Source organism: Salmo trutta, chromosome 17 (genome assembly GCF_901001165.1).
Source record: "Salmo trutta chromosome 17, fSalTru1.1, whole genome shotgun sequence".
NCBI classification, from domain to species: Eukaryota; Metazoa; Chordata; class Actinopteri; order Salmoniformes; family Salmonidae; genus Salmo; species Salmo trutta.
The window spans coordinates 42,644,467-42,662,962 of NC_042973.1; the positions used below are offsets into that span (position 1 = coordinate 42,644,467).

Below are 18,496 nucleotides of genomic sequence, written 5' to 3' on the forward strand. Positions count from 1 at the left end.
GGTGTAAAGCTCGCCGCCATTGGACTCTGGAGCAGTGGGAACGCGTTCTCTGGAGTGATGAATCACGCTTCACCATCTGACAGTCCAGCAGACGAATCTGGGTTTGGCGGATACCAAGAGAACGCTACCTGCCTCAATGCATAGTACTAACAGTAAAGTTTGTTGGAGGAATAATAGTCTGGGGCTGTTTTTGTTTCAACTTCTAGTGGAACGCCTTCCTAGAAGAGTGGAGGCTATTATAGCAGCAAAGGAGTGACCAACTCCATATTTATGCCCATGGTTTTGTAATGAGATGTTTGACGAGCAGGTGTGCACAATCTTTTGGTCATGTAGTGTACAATACATTCGGAAAGTATTCAGACCCCTTCCCTTTTTCCACATTTTGTTATGTTACAGCCTCATTCTAAAATTGATTAAATAAAAAATGTTCCTCATCAATCTACACACAATACCCCATAATGACAAAGCAAAAACAGGCTTTCAGAAATGTTTGCACATTTATTAAAAATAAAAGCAGAAATACCTTACTTACATAAGTATTCATACCCTTTGCTATGAGACTCAAAATTGAGCTCAGATGCATCCTGTTTCCATTGATCATCCTTGATGTTACTACAACTTGAATGGAGTCCACCTGTGCTAAATTCAATTAATTTGGAAAGGCCCACTCCTGTCTATACAACAGATTGACAGTGCTTGTCAGCGCAAAAACCAAGGCATGAGGTTGAAGGAATTGTCCATAGTGATCTGAGAAAGGATTGTGTTGAGGCAGATATCTGGTAGCAAGAAATGTCAGCAGCATTGAGATTCCCCAAGAACACAGTGGCCTTTAACATTATTAAATGGAATAAGTTTGTAACCACCAAGCCGCCTGGCCAAACTGAGCAATCGGGGGAGAAGGGCCTTGGTCAGGGAAGTGAACAAGAACCCGACGATCTCTCTGACAGAGCTCAAGAGTTCCTCTGTGGAGATGGGAGAACCTTCCAGAAGGACAACCTTCTCTGGCCAGATGGAAGCCACTTCTCAGTAAAAGGCACGACACCCCGCTTGGAGTTTGCAACAGGCACCTAAAGGACTCTCAGACTATGAGAAACAAGATTCTGGGGTCTGATGAAACCAAGATTGAACTCTTTGGCCTGAATGCCAAGCATTACATCTGGAAGAAAACTTGCACCATCCCTACGGTGAAGCACGGTGGTGGCAGCATCATACTTTGGGGATGTTATTCAGCGGCAGGGACTGGGAGACTAGTCAGGATCGAGGGAAAGATCCTTGATGAAAACCTACTCCAGAGCGCTCAGGACCTCAGACTGGGGCAAAGGTTCACCCTCCAACAGGACAACGACCCTAAGCACACAGCCAAGACAACGCAGGAGTGGTTTCGGGACAAGTCTCTGAATGTCTTTAAGTGGACCAGCCAGAGCCCGGACATGAACCCTATCGAACATCTCTGGAGAGACCTGAAAATAGCTGTGCAGCGACGCTTCCCATCCAACCTGACAAAGCTTGAGAGGATCTGCAGAGATGTTTGGGAGAAACTCCCAAAATACAGGTGTGCCAACCTTGTAGCGTCATACCCAAGAGGACTGAAGGCTGTAATCGCTGTCAAAGGTGCTTCAACAAAGTACCGAGTAAAGGGTCTGAATACTTATGTAAATTTGATAGTTTTTTTTATATACTGTATACATTTGCAAAACTTTCTAAAAACCTGTTTTTGCTTTGTCATTACGGGGTATTGTGTGTAGATTGATGAGGGGAGAAAAACAATTTAATCCATTTTAGAATAAGGCTGTAACGTATCAAAATGAGGAAAAAGTCAAAGGGTCTGAATACTTTCCGAATGCACTGTATATGGATCGATCTTGAATTGTGGTGGCATTTGCATCCTTCGTCTTTTGCAACCATGAAAAACACTGGAGTGGCTGCTCGTGGGGTTATTGAACATGAAGCCACACCTGTCTCACTCGCATTATAAATTCAGAATGAGAAAGTGTAGGTTATAGAGAATTATTGTGACACAAAAATAGAATATCATTCAATTAAATAATGAGGAATTATATTAGCCTAATTGAGGTGTAAATAAGGCTAGCGTACATATCACATTCCAGTGTGCGCATGGGATTTTTCTTAATGCAACTCCGTGCAGCCAATGCAATGTCCGCTTTCGGTATAATACCAGGTCCTGCTTGTGGATTTGATCGTTTGAACACAGTTCTACCTCCGACACTGCCAAAACATCTGCTATGCAGGTGTCGGCAAGCGCAGACCTGATATAATCTAAATTTGACTAAATATGTTAAGATTTGTTAAATATTTTCAACATTAGTGTACTGGTATATTGCAATCATCTTTAAATTCTGGGACTTTGACAAAACAATCTACTTGAGTAAATGATTTAAATCTCAGTTCCAAAATACTTCAATAATATCTCACAGCTGTAATGTGCTGACTGCGCAACCGACAGGATTTCCAGTTTCTAATTTTCCAAATCTGGAGTCAATCTGATTTGTGGTTCATGAGAATAATTTAAGTATTTTTAGCATTAGCATGCAAGTTACAGTGCGGCCATATTTCAAGCAGCAACTTATGTTATGGAGTGAATCTGATGTATGGTTCATGAGGAGAAAATGATTGCAGATGATTTTGAGCATTAGTATTACATACAGATGTGGGATCTTAATTTAATCCAGTTTGCTACAGCAGGAAAATAATAGTGTGATCAAATTAAGATCATACATCTGTAAGCCTTTGTGGAGTGGAGTTACAAAGGATTTAAATGGACACGTAAAATCAGATTTCCTTATTTATCAATAACTCATCCAATCCCTTAGTTTTTCTCAGACTAAGTCAATAATCTTTGCTTGAGTTATTTGACACTGTCAGCTTTGCTGTGAACCCCTAAAAAGATGATAGAATGTTTGTTCCACTTTGACATTGGAGTAATTTGTATAGATCAAAATCAAATCAAATCAAATGTATTTACATAGCCCTTCTTACCTCAGCTGATATCTCAAAGTGCTGTACAGAAACCCAGCCTAAAACCCCAAACAGCAAGCAATGCAGGTGTCGAAGCACGGTGGCTAGGAAAAACTCCCTAGAAAGATCATGATCAAATCATTCTCTCTGGTGTAGTATTTACAATCATTTTATTTCTGTATGGGCACAAGCAATTATATAGCTTATTTTGGCACATTTAATTCAAAAACATTTTTTTTAGAGAAAGCTTATTTTCACCCTTGTCCATTGGACGCGCCGCCTATACCGACACCGATGTGAAAGTAACCAGTGAATTCAAACGCTGACATCAAATTCAAAGCAATGAGTTAACTGCCGATCCAGAAAAGCAAACTGTCTGGCACTGTCTCTGCCTAGCAAGCGACGCGCCGCATGGTCCTAAAGCCAGCCATTCATTCATTACGTTACGTTAAAAGACGTTGCATTTTTTAAAAAAGGGTGTTGGTATAACTGAATGTACTTTTTTTGTAGCCTACTTTATATATGTTTGATCTCGAGCTATGGTCTGACACCCCTGATGCCGATCCTGAACTGACACATTGTATTGACAATAGTTATACAATATAATAGTATTTTCCTCAGTGGTACAGACAGAGAGGCCTACAGGTCTACTCTGAAGTAGACCTGTAGGCCTCTCTGTCTGCACCACTGTACCACTGTCTGTACCACAATACGTTGAGCTGTTTTATTTACAATTTAATCCATGTTAATCCCACTTTGTATCACAAGAAAATGTTGAAAACCCCTAATTACAAATAGTAACACATCATACATTTTTGTTTACATTGAACTGTTTGTCAATGATAAAACATAATGCAAGTCCTTTATACTACAAAATATTATGTTTATGCATTGTTTAAAGTAGTTAGGGCAAGCAAATTCGCTTGTCCCAGTACTGACCCAGTAGAGTTGTAGTGACATTTTGGGGATTTAGACATATCTATCTATTATTTTGAATGGGGGAAAGTAAACATACTTATTTAATATATTGTATAGATCAATAAAACAAAGGCTACTACAATACATATTTGTTTTACAAATATAATATGTGTCCCTTAGTTTTATGTAATTGGTGTTACCACCTTGAAAATCACTCATTACAAGGATTTACCAGGACCTTGAGCATTCCCTGAAGTGGCAAACGGTTATTGCGGGAGGGATCTATACTAAAGAAAATGATTAGCTAATCACACCTTTTTAGTATGTCGTACATTTCAGGATTCTATTTATGATATGTGTTGTCTAAATTCAAAGTGTCATTGGTGTTACTCAATTTAAATGAACGGAAATGTTATTGTGAGCAAAATGATTAACGAAATCACATTAGGCCTCAATTTAAGAAAAGCCTCAATTACCTCAAATGTGTCATTGGTGTTACCATCGTTACTACTCCTACTGGTGGCACAGTGTTATCATAACAGTCACAATTATTTAAAGTCATTAAGCTGCCATATTAGTTGATTTAGAATGGGAAGATGTACATTTAAATTACAAATATAGAAAATGAAGTACATGTTTTTTAAAATGCCCAAATGCCACCAAAAATTAAGAACCGCCCATTCAGTATATTCTTGAAAGTGTATTATCAGATGATATCAGCTCATCATGGTCTGGACATAGATTACATAGATGACATAAAAACAAACCACCACCTATAGTAATTACAGCAGTTAACCTAACCGAACTTACACAAGCTTGACGGCTACAGTGCCTTCAGAAAGTACTCACACCCCTTGACTTGTTCAACATTTTGTTGTGATACAAAGTGGGATTAACATGGATTTAATTGTAAATAAAACAATTCAACGATCTACACAAAATACTCCAACGTCAAAGTGGAACAAACATTCTATCATCTTTTTTTAATGGAAAATAAAACACTAATATATTTTGATTTCATTAGTATTAAACCCCTGAGTCAATACATACATTAGAATCACCTTTGGTAGCAATTACATCTGTGAGTCTTTCTGGGTAAGTCTGTAAGAGCTTAGCAAATCTGGATTGTATAATATTTGCCCATTATTCTTAAAAAATTATTCAAGCTCTGTCAAATTGGTTGTTGATCATCATTAGACAGCCATTTTCATGTCTTGCCAGAAATTTTCAAGCCGATTTAAGTCAAAACTGTAACTAGGCCACTCAGGAACATTAAATGTCATCTTGGTAATTAACTCCAGTGTATATTTGGCCATGTATTTTAGGTTATTGTCTTGCTGAAAGGTGGATTTGTCTCCCAGTGTCTGTTGGAAAGCAGATTGAACCAGGTTTTCCACTAGGACTTTGCCTGTGCTTAGCTACAGTATATTCCTTTTCTTTTTATCCACAAAAAACTCCCTAGCCCTTGCCGATGACAAGCAAACTCATAACATGATGCAACCACAACCATGCTTGAAAATATACTCTTCATATTATAAAGAGTGGTACTCAGTGATGTGTTGTTGGATCTGCCCCAAACATAATGCTTTGCCACATTTTTTGCAGTATTACGTTAGTGCTTTATTGCAAACAGGATGCATGTTTTTGAATATTTTTATTCTATACAAGTTTCCTTCTTTTCACTTCGACATTTAGGTTAGTATTGTGGAGTAACTACAATGTCGTTGAGCCATCCTCAGTTTTCTCCTGTCACAGCCAGTTAACTCTGTAATTGCTTTAAAATCACCATTGGCCTCATGGTGAAATCCCTGAGCGGTTTCCGTCCTCTCCATCAACTGAGTTAGGAAGGACGGCTGTATCTTTGTAGTGACTGGGTGTATTGATACAGCATCCACATTGTAATTATTAACTTCACCACCCTCAAAGGGATATTCAACGTCTGCTTTTTATTACATTTTTACTCATCTACCAAAAGGTGCCCTTCTTTGCAAGGCACATAGATGGGGGTAGTCATTCAAAAATCATGTTAAACACCATTAATACACACAGAATTAATCCATGCAATTTACGGTATTATCTGACTTGTCGAGCAAATTTTTACCCTCAAAGTTGTTTAGGCTTGCCATAACAAAGAGATTGAATATTTATTCAGCTTTTAATTTTTTATTAATTTGTAGAAATGTTCAAAAACATTATTCCACTTTGACATTATGGGGTATTGTGTGTAGATCAATGACACAAAATCTAAATGTAATACATTTAAAATTCAGGCTGTAAAAACAAAATGTGGGGAAAGTATAGGGGTGTGAATACTTTCTGAAGGCACTGTATACTTCACCACTCCTCCTGCATATGACCAAGCAAATCTCTTCTATTGACCCCATGCCAATTCAGGCTCAATGACCTGGAATTGTACGAGTGGGGGAGCTGAGCTCCAGTACCAGTTCTTCAGTTAGAGATTCAGTTCTTGACGGCTTTAATTTCACAAAGACCCAGTGCCCAGTCGAGAATATGCTATGGTGTGAGGCTAATGCAGCACACCTGAAAAACTAGCTCCGAATATCAACAGATGCTTAGAAAGAGACATGAGAGCTCATACTGTACAACCTAGCTAATCAGGTGGTTCAGCAAAATCAATCTTTGCAATAAACAATAGTCTACTGCTGGATCTCCTGGAAAACATGACAACCAAATCAGATATTGTGTTTCGCACAATTTATTGTATTTTGTTTTGATTCCAACATGACAATACAACAAAGAGACGCCTCACCCCTTTGATATCCGGCAATTCATGACTAGTAGATTCCCTTAAACAGTGTCATGGTTGGATGGCCCCACCTTGATATTGCCCAGGATATCTTATCATGGTCAATCTTTATTGACCAAATAAACATTTGACTCCCTTGTACCTTGTTCTCCCTGCTTTTGGCCCCATTTATGTTCACAGACACTCTGTTGCTGTTGAATAATTTGCCCAAAGCCATATCCAACCAACCACAGCTTCACTCACCTGATTCCGAAGGTGACCTGCAGCAGGGTGCACATGCCTGACACAAAGAAGATGGTGCTGATGAGGTGACCCTGGGTCAGGCCATCGTGCTGCAGACACAGACCCTGAGACAGGATCAGAGGGATGGCGATTATCCCCCCAAACGCTGTCAGTAAATGCTGAGGAGAGGGGGAGATGGATGTAAGAGAGGAAGAAGAGATGCACTCATGACGGTTACATCCACTGATACTGAGGCCAAGATGAGCAGATGAAATCACAGGTACAGGAACAGTATTTGCCATCAGCCTCAACAAAACTCACACAGTTAAATCTCTTATGATTTTATTCTTGTGGCCCTCGTGTGACTTTGTGATTTTATTTTTCATTTGCAGTCAAATTCATCCTGGAAAACTAGGTTAGTTTGACTGTTCATCCAATTGATTACATTGGCTGATTAAATCAATGGAATCCCAAGGAGGCCCAACCTCTCCAACCTCAACCAGTGAGAAGGGAAACCTGTGACCTCCAATAAAACGGAGTAGGGATTGGATTTACCTGGATGCCCAGGATTATGCATAGGTACCAGGCTGGGACGTCTGTGACACAGTAGGCCAGCTTGTTCTTGTCATACTCCTCAGAGAGGTCGGAGCCCTCTCCATCATTCTCCAGCTCACAGAAATGCCCATGAATCTACAGGACAGATAGCAAGGTCTCATTCATTAGGACAATGGAAAACATTTCATTCTGCAACGGAATAGGAAAATGTGCATCTCTTATTGGACAAATGCAGGTAGTCCCTCCCTGTTTCAGTGTATTTTCTTCTGTTTAATCCCAAATGGGCTGACTCACAGGCATAACATTACCCATACTACAGGAATACTATTACCAATAATACAGGCATAATTTCACCCAGAACAAAAGCGTAATATCACTCATAACTTGGGTTACAAAGCTACCAGTAATTTACCAAAGTTACCGGAAACTTTAGTAATTCTGATAGTTCACCCTTCGCTCAGCCCCGCCCCCCTTGGTTACTGTTGCAACTTCGGACCCTTGACAATGATGTCAAACTGTGTTTCTAATACACAATGAAATTAAACACAGGCTACCTCTTGCTAATCAGGAAACTCTTGGGTATGCTGTAGTGGACTGTTATTACAATTGCGTCACGGGAACCTGGTAAAAATGTTTGTAACGTTAGTGTAGTTAGTCATTGAATGGCTCTGAATTCACTGAATCCATTTTTGTAGCTAACTGGTACCCTGAGATCGTATCCTGATGTCGAAAGCAGATGGCAGTTTTATTCATAACTTTAACTAGTTAACATACATTTTGAGAAAACAAGTTATATTAAGTGGCTAGCTACTGTAGCTAGCTAGCGTTAGCAACGTTTTGTGGTTAATGAGACTGAGAGCTAGCAAACAATTTAACAAAATTATAATTTCAGATCCTAAAAATACTCCCTCAACATGCTCTACATTTCAGAAATCACAGTAGCAAGTATTCCTGGTGCACTGTTAAATTATTTTTGCCATTTCAATATTTATTTTTTTGCCACTGCCTGGCTTTCATGCGAGGTGTCGGACTCGACGACAGTTGCTATCCATTGGAGCACTGCGTTTGGTTGCCCACTATTCTGAGGTGGGGCATAGCGAAAGGTCAATTAGCAGGTAATCTATGATAATTTTGGTTATTCATACTTAAATAACTTTAAAATGTCACATACAGTATAGTATTCCTTTTTGTATATATCTGTTTCCATATTGTCCATGAGTTTCTAATGGATAGACCATATGGTTCAGGACAAAATAGCCTAATTAATGAAAATCAACATCTAATCTGTCAGGTGCGTCGTAAAAGCTAGACCATGGCGCAGCGGGTATCATGCTCATCTTCTTTATTTATTATAAGAGAACACTTAAACAAAATATAAACGAACGCCAAACAACAGTTCCGTAAGGACACAAGCACTATACGAAAAAACAACCACCTACCAAACCCATATCAAAACAGGCTGCCTAAGTATGGCTTCCAATCAGAGACGACGAAAGACCCCTGCCTCTGATTGGAAACCACACTCGGCCAAACCTGGAAAACGGAACATAGAAAATGAAAACTAGAACCAAAATCCCCTAGACAAAAACCCCAAAACACAAAACAAACACCCCCTGCCACGCCCTGACCATACTACAATGACAAAAGACCCCTTTACTGGTCAGGACGTGACATAATCAACAATGGCAAACTCTTGATTTGTTTCACCTGCCACCAGTTTGGCGGCAAAACATCTACAACAATGACATATTGACTTAGTAAAATAAATAAAAGTGTGTAAAAAAAATATAAAAGATATGTCATGCTGAAACCCTCATATTAAACACCAATGGTATTCACTAAGTTGATGGTTTATATTTTGGATCATGTTTTCCAGCTTTGTCATTCTATTATTACATTTTTTATCATCTTATTTGATTGTTTTATATATTTTACATGTGACAAGGCCACACAGAGGACCAGAGATAATTACAGACACCTGTGATAATCTGAAGTACCCAAAAGGGCCACTACATGTCTTGTGATAAATGAAATACAATCCTTGAAAGTTAACAAAATGCTGGTAGTTTACAGTAATATACCCTCCGTTTGCAACCTTACCCATAACACAGGCATAATATCACCCATAACACAGGCATAATAGGCTATTATCCATAACACTCATAATACAGCAATAATATCGCTCATAACACAGGCATAATATAACTCATAACACAGGCATAATATAACTCATAACACAGACATAATATTACCCATAACACAGGCATAATATCACCCATTACACAGGCATAATATTACCCATTACACAGGCATAATATCACCCATAACACATGCATAATATCACCCATAACACAGGCATAATATCACCCATTACACAGGCATAATATCACCCATAACACATGCATAATATTTCCCATAACACAGGCATAATATCACCCATAACACAGGCATAATAGGCTATTATCCATAACACTCATAATACAGCAATAATATCGCTCATAACACAGGCATAATATAACTCATAACACAGGCATAATATAACTCATAACACAGACATAATATCACCCATAACACATGCATAATATCACCCATAACACAGGCATAATAGGCTATTATCCATAACACTCATAATAGTTTACAGTAATATACCCTCCGTTTGCAACCTTACCCATAACACAGGCATAATATCACCCATAACACAGGCATAATATCACCCATAACACAGGCATAATATCACCCATAATACAGGCATAATATTACCCATTACACAGGCATAATATCACCCATAATACAGCCATAATATTACCCATAATACAGGCATAATATTACCCATTACACAGGCATAATATCACCCATAACACATGCATAATATTACCCATAACACAGGCATAATATCACCCATTACACAGGCATAATATCACCCATAACACATGCATAATATTACCCATAACACAGGCATAATATCACCCATAACACATGCATAATATTTCCCATAACACAGGCATAATATCACCCATAACACAGGCATAATAGGCTATTATCCATAACACTCATAATACAGCAATAATATCGCTCATAACACAGGCATAATATAACTCATAACACAGGCATAATATAACTCATAACACAGACATAATATCACCCATAACACAGGAATAATATCACCCATAACACAGGCATAATAGGCTATTATCCATAACACTCATAATACAGCAATAATATAACTCATAACACAGGCATAATATAACTCATAACACAGGAATAATATAACTCATAACACAGACATAATATCACCCATAATAGAGCATAAAACCCAAAGGGATTTTCAATGATTTACTGAAAGTGTGTTTGTTTACAGTCAACATGAAGACATTATGGAAACCCATGTCACGTAAAGTAGTTGTGCACCAACGCTAGCCTATCAGTGTTAGCTGAATAGATTGCCTCAGAGATGCATGTAGACTGTTGGCATGCGTTAGCAGTAACAGTTTATTTTAAGGTATTAGCAAATAATTGGCCAATAAGACATGACTTCTAATGTTTGAATAAGACAACACTTTTCACAGTCAATGATTTGCACCAGAGAGCCGTACAGTATGTTAGTTATGCATGAGGGACTGGAATGTTGAGGCTCAGGTGATCATCAAGGCTGTAACATAAGTAAACAACACTTCTCAGCCGACTAAGAGTGAGCAGCTTCATTCTGCTTCACCAGACCCATACTAGAGTACAAATTCTTTCATTTCAAAGTATACATGTAACTGTTGGGTTGAAATAGCATGCATGTAAACAAGCCCCATTCAAAGGTGCTCAAGTCACTCAGTTCTTATCAATTCACTCTGACTTCTGGGAAATGATAAACCCACTATTCTAGCCAGTTTTTACAACGGTAGGCCTACGCAATCTGGAGAGCTCCACCTGTGTTATGCTATGTGGTTTGGTAAGAGGAAGAGATCAATATATTACCAAGGCTGAAAATCACAGGGAATTTGTTTCTTTGTTTGAGTTTACACATTAATCTATGTCAAAACCTATACACAGGGTTGGGGAGTAACGGATCACATGTAATCCGTTACATGTAAGGGATTACAAAAAAATGTAACTGTATTCTGTTATGTTACCAGCAAAAATATTGTACTCAGATTACAGATACTTTTGAAAAAGTAGAAGATTACTTTTAAATTCAGAAAAGAAGTTTGCGAAAAAAATTCTTTGACACTTTGCTGTTTTTTCAGTTGCATTCAAATCAGCATTGAAAAAAGGCGCAAGTTTAAGTTTGTTCCACCTGAGCGAGTCTGACCAGTAGTCAGAGACCACTATGATGACACAGCAAATGGGTTTGATGGATCGCGGGAAAAGAGTATGAATAGGCTTTTGCTTTTGCAGTACGACTACTGTCGGCATCCAAAGATGATCCAACTTGAATAAAGGCTTGGAGGTAAGGATGACAGCAGTGGTGTAGTCTACGGCGATACGGATATCTCTTATTATTGATATCTACATAGAGCATTGATGTGAATCACACGGCTGCTCTCTCATTTAGCTATATGCGCCTTACGGATTGTGGTTGTTGTGGATGGCTGTTCACAAATCTAAATGTGTATTTGAACCCAATAATGGTTGAATTCAAGAAGTTTAAGGTGCCTATCAATCATTGTTTTTGAAACCAGTGGACAGCCAGCGAAAAATGCGCTCTTGCAACAGCTGCACAGTGCAGATCCTAGCCTATGGAATAAAAGTGAGGCTTTTATTGCTCAATCTAATTCATACTGATAAAAAAAATGTAATCCATACTGTAGGCCTAATGGACACATGTTCAAACTCGCACACTTTCTATAGACTTAAAGGGACAATCTGTATTTGCTACATCCATTTTTGGACTATATATATATATCCATTGATTCTTGAAGAATATAACTTATAAATGCCTCATGATCTTAGTTCAACTGTCACACTCCATGAGAACCCAAAATATACGCTTGTTTTTCTCCAATGTTTGTAAACAATGTAAACGTAAACTAACACTGTATAGCCTCATAGCATGGTTAAAACAATCATGTTGATATCATGGATGGTCAGTCCTTGCATCCATAGCTCTGTCTATTAATCTGAGAGTGGTTACATTTCTCCAGGCCTACCTGTCAGTTTTTTACCAAAACAGAGACGCGGCAACCATGTTGTTATTGTTTCATCTGTGGATTTTCCCTTTAAACAGCTGCATATTATCAAAATATCAAAGTGTCACCAAAAAAAAAGTCAAACAATAGGCCTACAGTAAATGCAGCACATGACATTCATTTTTCACATGTAAATAGCACTTTTCATTAGCTCTCAAAGTATGCTATTCCATGAGCACAGCATTTTTTCTACAACTCAAATCAGTAAGCAGAATCATGACAATAAAAGAATAAACAACAGTGTAGGGCTGGCTAATAATGTCACGTCTTGGCCAGTATAAGGGTTAATTGGTATTGTAGTTTGGTCAGGACGTGGCAGAGGGTATTTGTTTTATGTGGTTCAGGGTGGTGTTTTTGTATTAAGGGCATTTGATTTAGTATTCCGGGGTTTTTGGGCACTGTTTGAGATTCATGTATTCTATGTTTAGTCTAGGTAGTCTGTTTCTATGTTGAGTTAATTGGGGTGGACTTCCAATAGAAGGCAGCTGTGTGGTGTTGCCTTTGATTGGAAGTCCTATATTAGTTGGGTGTGTTTGTCTGTGTGTTTGTGGGAGATTGTTCTGGGTTTAGCCTTGCGCCGTACCAGACTGTTTGTTGATCGTTCGTTCTCTTTTTGTTATTTTGGTGTGCATTTTGGAAGTTAATAAACGTCAAGATGAGCTTACACATACCTGCTGCGTTTTGGTCCTCCATTACCAACGACAACCGTGACAAATAAGTCTTTAGTTTTGGGGTTATGCTCAGGTAAAACAATTTGTCTAATCTATACTTCCATATTTCCAGGTCCTATTCTTGAAGATCAAGGGGTATAACATTTATTGGAATGACTGGAATTCTGATAGACTTTGGTTTTTAATGTAAAGATACAATTTTATTGTATTATTATATGTAGTTGAATGTGATAGATTGGAAGAAGCCTACATAACCAACCAATAAAGTAGAATGTAACATCCATATATGGCCAGCTATGTAAACTTTAACATTGGTTTATCCTGCAATAGATGTGGTTCAATTGGTAACATACATTTTTGTCTTCTTCTAATGCCTCTTACGGGGAAAGTAATCTAAAAGTAACTGAATGTAATCAGATTACGTTACCGAGTTTGGGTAATCCAAAAGTTAAATGACTGAATACAATTTTGGACAGGTAACTAGCAACTGTTACGGCTTCCATTTAGAAAGTAACCTACCCAATCCTGCCTATACATGTAATAGGTTGCACTTGCAAACTTATGTAGCCCAAAATGTAATATTTGTGTAGATAAACATCTCTAAATGTTCCAGCCTTAAAGCCAGTAAATGTCCATAGGTCCAATAACATAACCTCTACTCATAGCCACAGCAGAAAATGTCAACATAATCCTCCAGAAGTGGAATAAATGTGTACATACTCACAGCAAATGTGTCATTTTCGAGACCATTGCTTTCCTTCACTGGAGACATGGCTCCAGTCTGGACTCAGCTAGGATGCTGGGTCCTGTGAGTTATGAGTGAAAAGTCTCAACAAGAAGTGTACTACCTCGACCTCTCTGTCTCACAATGGTTAACTATTGGAAACAATAAGAGACATTGGATCCGTAAACACTACTGTAGTACCCATTTGTACAGTATAATGTATTGTAGAACTGCCCCAATTTATCTACAAAAGATAGTTATGTCTGCTCAATACATTACATTTCTATCCAAGTGTTAAGAAATGTCCCCTTTGTAAATGAACCTGTCCACTCACCTGACTGTGTGTTTGCCTCTAGTAGTGTCTCTGTTGGCTCTCTTCTTTCACTTCAGTGATAATCACTTGAACGATAAATAATTATCTGGCCAGGTATATAAAATATGACTGGCCACCCTTAATAGCCCCTCCACCCATCCTCATTTATTTAGAGCGCTGTCAATCTTGCTCAAATTGGAGAGAAAAGAGTGTGTTTGTTCTCAAAGTTCAGGGAGTGGCTTAGGACCATGCGGACGCCTTGGAGCGGGCGCGAAGGTAGAGCTATGGAGAGCGCAGATGCAGTGAGGGAACACTGAACAGCGTGACTTCTCTCTCAGTTGAGTTGACAAAAGCAGTACAGTAATGGAAGATGGCTAAGTAACTGCTGTTTGACTTGACGGGAAACTAAACTAGAGCTTTTGTAGGATAGCACAAAGCTCTTCAAGTGTTGGTGCAGTGTTCCTTGACCCTGAGATGTGTTTAATCCCTGAACTGTCTGTAGCTAATGTGTAGCAGCTAAACTAGTGTGTAGCAGCTAGTTTCTGTATGGCATGTGTTTGTCATAGAATGTTCTGTACAGGTAAGTGCCAAAATAAAGGAAACACTTGAGTAAATGAGGGATACAAAGTATATTCAAAGCAGCAGAATTGAGCTTTTTCCTGGAATCTAGAGCCGTAATGTCCAAAATATGTCTATTTTTCTGTGTATCTAAGCATACCTCCTGATCTGTCTAATTCCACCATTCTGCACTAACTGTCATTTTTATTCAGACATTTGGAATAGCACAAATAAGTAATCATAACGTTTAACACTATAAACGTAAAAATATATACAAAAATAAGACTCAAAAAGACAAACAAATTTGTGTTGATTTGGCACTCGACCATCAATACATTACCCATCCCCCCAACACTGTCAACCAAAGGTCAAGACTAAACCAATTCACCAACTGGTTTTATATTATTCTTAACGATTTTGCACAAACCAGAAAAAAATGCAACAATATGTCTGTGAAACTATATATTCACAATATTATGAATGAATTGTGGTTTATTTGGTAGCATTTCATAGTGTGACTGATTTTACTAATTGCATTAGTACTGTACAAAGTTAGAGGTGCGCTATTTGATAGATGCCCCTGCTCCCCCTACCTCGGGCTTCCAGTGGGGAGGCCTGAGGTCAACCGCCCCCCGCCCCCCTCCCCATCTCATACTTCTGAGTGGGAGACCTTCCCAGGCAGTAGCCTGCCTAGCTCACAAACTACAATCAGGGCACCCACTCCGACAAGGTTAATTGAACCACAGTCCCATGATATCATTGACGTGACGTGCAAATGAGCGATAGAAAACTGATCGCGCAAATTTCACCACTCCACATTTTTTTGTGCGGGCGCCCCGCCTATACCTAAATCCGCCACTGCAGCTAAGATACAGATAACTGCCAAAATAATGGAAACACTTTAGTAAATGAGGTATACAAAGCATATTGAAAGAAGGTGCTTCCACACATGGTTCCTGAGTTAATGAAGCAATTAACATCCCATCATGCTTAGGGTGATGTATAAAAATGCTGGGCAGGCCATTATTTGTCTACCATGGCTATGCCCCCATAGGATGACCATGCCCCCATCCACAGGGCACGAGTGGTCACTGAATGGTTTGATGAGCATGAAAACGATGTAAGCCATGGGGGTCTCAGTCACCAGATCTGAATCCAATTGAACTCTTATGCGAGATTCTGGAGCGGTGCCCGGAACAGCATTTTCCATCAACAAAACACCAAATTATGGAATTTCTCTTGGAAGAATGGTGTCGCCAACTTCAGAAAATTGCTAGGTGGTAAGTAGTATTACATACAGTAGAAACAACAACAAAATATGTTTTATTATTTTACAAGACAATTATAAGGGGGCACGTGCCCCTGTGCCCCCTATGGGCATGATGGGTCTGTGTGTGTATGTGTGCAAAGCTGTCTTAAAGTGGCTACTTTGAAGAATCTAAAATATATTTTGATTTGTTTAACACTTTTTTTGGTTACATGATTCCATATGTGTTATTTCATAGTTTTGATGTCTTCACTATTATTCTACAATGTACAATTGTAAAAATAAAGAAAAACCCTTGAATGAGTAGGTGTGTCTAAACTTTTGACTGGTATTGTATATATAAACGAACCGAAACCAAACAGACCTCAAAAAGCACTAATCACTCAGCACCATTGTCCATATAATTGTATTATAGATTCATTATACATGAATCAGCACACCTACTCTGAGACACTTTGTGAATACAGGCCCTGATCACTGAGTCTAAAGGAAAGGTGCCTGGGCTGATTCATTAGGAGACAGCGAGAATAGACAACCACAGCCACTAAGCCCACAGACAACATGGGAAATATGAATATGACATAAAAATACATTTGTACGCAATTCATTACATGACATTTGTCCATTGGACACCCATGGCCATTTATTGAATCTTTACACATTGACACTCGTTTTCCCTTTCATTTCATGCATTCTTTTCCTGTACAGGATGAGTGTTCATTCATTACGCTACTAGAGCTTGCAGTGGTACCACTGTTCTGAGGTCAGTCCCAGTAGATACTACCGCAGTATCCTGGATCCTTGGGGCTGATCTGTTGTTGGGGACCGCTGGCAGAGGGTCTAGAGAGGAGAAGGGGAACTGACCCTTGCCCAGGGCATGGGCGCTGGCCGCGAGCTCCCCTATCTTCTCCACCAGGCTGCGGAGGTTGGCTGCCAGCTAGGGGGCCTCCTCTAGGCTGAGGAATGTCGTGCCAGGGGGCTACTGGACATAGACACTTCGGTCCAGCCCCCTCCGGAGCTCCAGGCGGTGGTGTCAGGTAGGCTCAGCCGCTTGGGGGAGGCCTTCATGTACTCCAGGGCACTGGATGGAGTCTCGTCCCCATACAGGTACTCTTCGCTGCCCATGCTCTGGATAAGACTGGGAGAGTAACAGGGGTAGTAGACAGGATAGTCTGGCACCGTGGGGTTCTTGACTGGAACGATGGGGGACAGGGACGGATGGTGGCTGTTCCAGAGGGGATGGCTCCGTGCCCTCCATCAAGCCCCCAACCCATCACGCCCTCCATCACCCCCATAAATCACTCCATGCATACCACCAGGAGGGCTCATCCGGCGTTTGAGTTTGAGAGGACTAAAAACTGGAGTACTAATAGTGAATTGTAAATAGGAGTTGGGTTTCAGTTCAACATCTGCTCAGAATCTGTGGAATGGCACTCCTGAACTCAGAGCGACATGTGCTATGTGGGCCACGTTGTCATTGGTCTGCACATTGAGTCTGGAGTGGTATACTTGTTATTTGGCCATTGGCCAAGTTGTCCTGCAAGGACTTCTGATTGGCCAACCCCAGGCTAGGGTGGGGGAATATAAGTGGCATCCTGTCCTGGGGGGAAAAGCTGAGGACAGGGGGAGACTGAACATCTGCCTCCCAGCATAACATCTTGATTTGTCCTCTCTGAATAAACCTATTTTTCTCCCCCTGATTTGCTTTGGAGTTTGTGTTATTGAAGAATAACATAAATTGCTAACACTTGGTGCCGTGACCCGGATGAATTGGTCTGACCAAAAACAACAAGGAAACGTATCAACTGTGTGTTGATCCAGAGGAAAGAAGGCTGTGCACAACCCACTTTGGGGAGTCAACTTTTAATCTCCTGATTGACGACAGAATTGTTGGGTGAGTCTAGACCAATATCATTTTAAAAGAACCAAATCAGGTTAAAATGGTGCATGCAATGAGTGAAATGTATCTGTGATGAATGTGTCCTTTGTTTTATTACAGAGTTTAGTTCTTTGTTACTCTATGAAAAGGTTGCAGTCCTTACTTATCAAGGCACAAGGCGAGACCCAAATGCAGACACAGGAGGTAGATGTTTGGAGTCTTACAATGTTTATTAATCCAAAGGGGTAGGCAAGAGAATGGTCGTGGACAGGCAAAAAGGTCAAAACCAGATCAGAGTCTAGGAGGTACAGAGTGGCAGACAGGCTCAGGGTCAAGGCAGGCAGAATGGTCAGGCAGCCGGGTACAAAGTCCAGAAACAGGCAAGGGTCAAAACCGGGAGGACTAGCAAAAAGAGAATAGAAAAGGCAGGAGCACGGGAAAAGCAATGCAAGGCAGATCAGGTTTCAAG

General features: G+C 39.7%; 1 protein-coding gene across 2 annotated transcripts in view; it reads right to left on the reverse strand.

Moving 5' to 3' along the window:
* The window catches only part of slc23a4 (solute carrier family 23 member 4), a 28,578-nt gene extending 14,033 nt beyond the window's left edge, over positions 1 to 14,545 (reverse strand). The window contains exons 1-4 of one of the 2 annotated variants that reach the window (XM_029696841.1): positions 14,345 to 14,545; positions 14,011 to 14,092; positions 7,439 to 7,573; positions 6,905 to 7,062 (exon numbers count right to left, since the gene is read on the reverse strand). In XM_029696841.1, the coding sequence (XP_029552701.1) occupies positions 6,905 to 7,062; positions 7,439 to 7,573; positions 14,011 to 14,058 (341 nt within the window). In that variant the 5' untranslated portion in view covers positions 14,059 to 14,092; positions 14,345 to 14,545. Of the gene's footprint in view, positions 1 to 6,904; positions 7,063 to 7,438; positions 7,574 to 14,010; positions 14,163 to 14,344 lie in introns of both variants that reach the window. The other variant, XM_029696840.1, reaches the window with a different exon arrangement.
* Between the last annotated feature and the right edge of the window lie 3,951 nt (positions 14,546 to 18,496).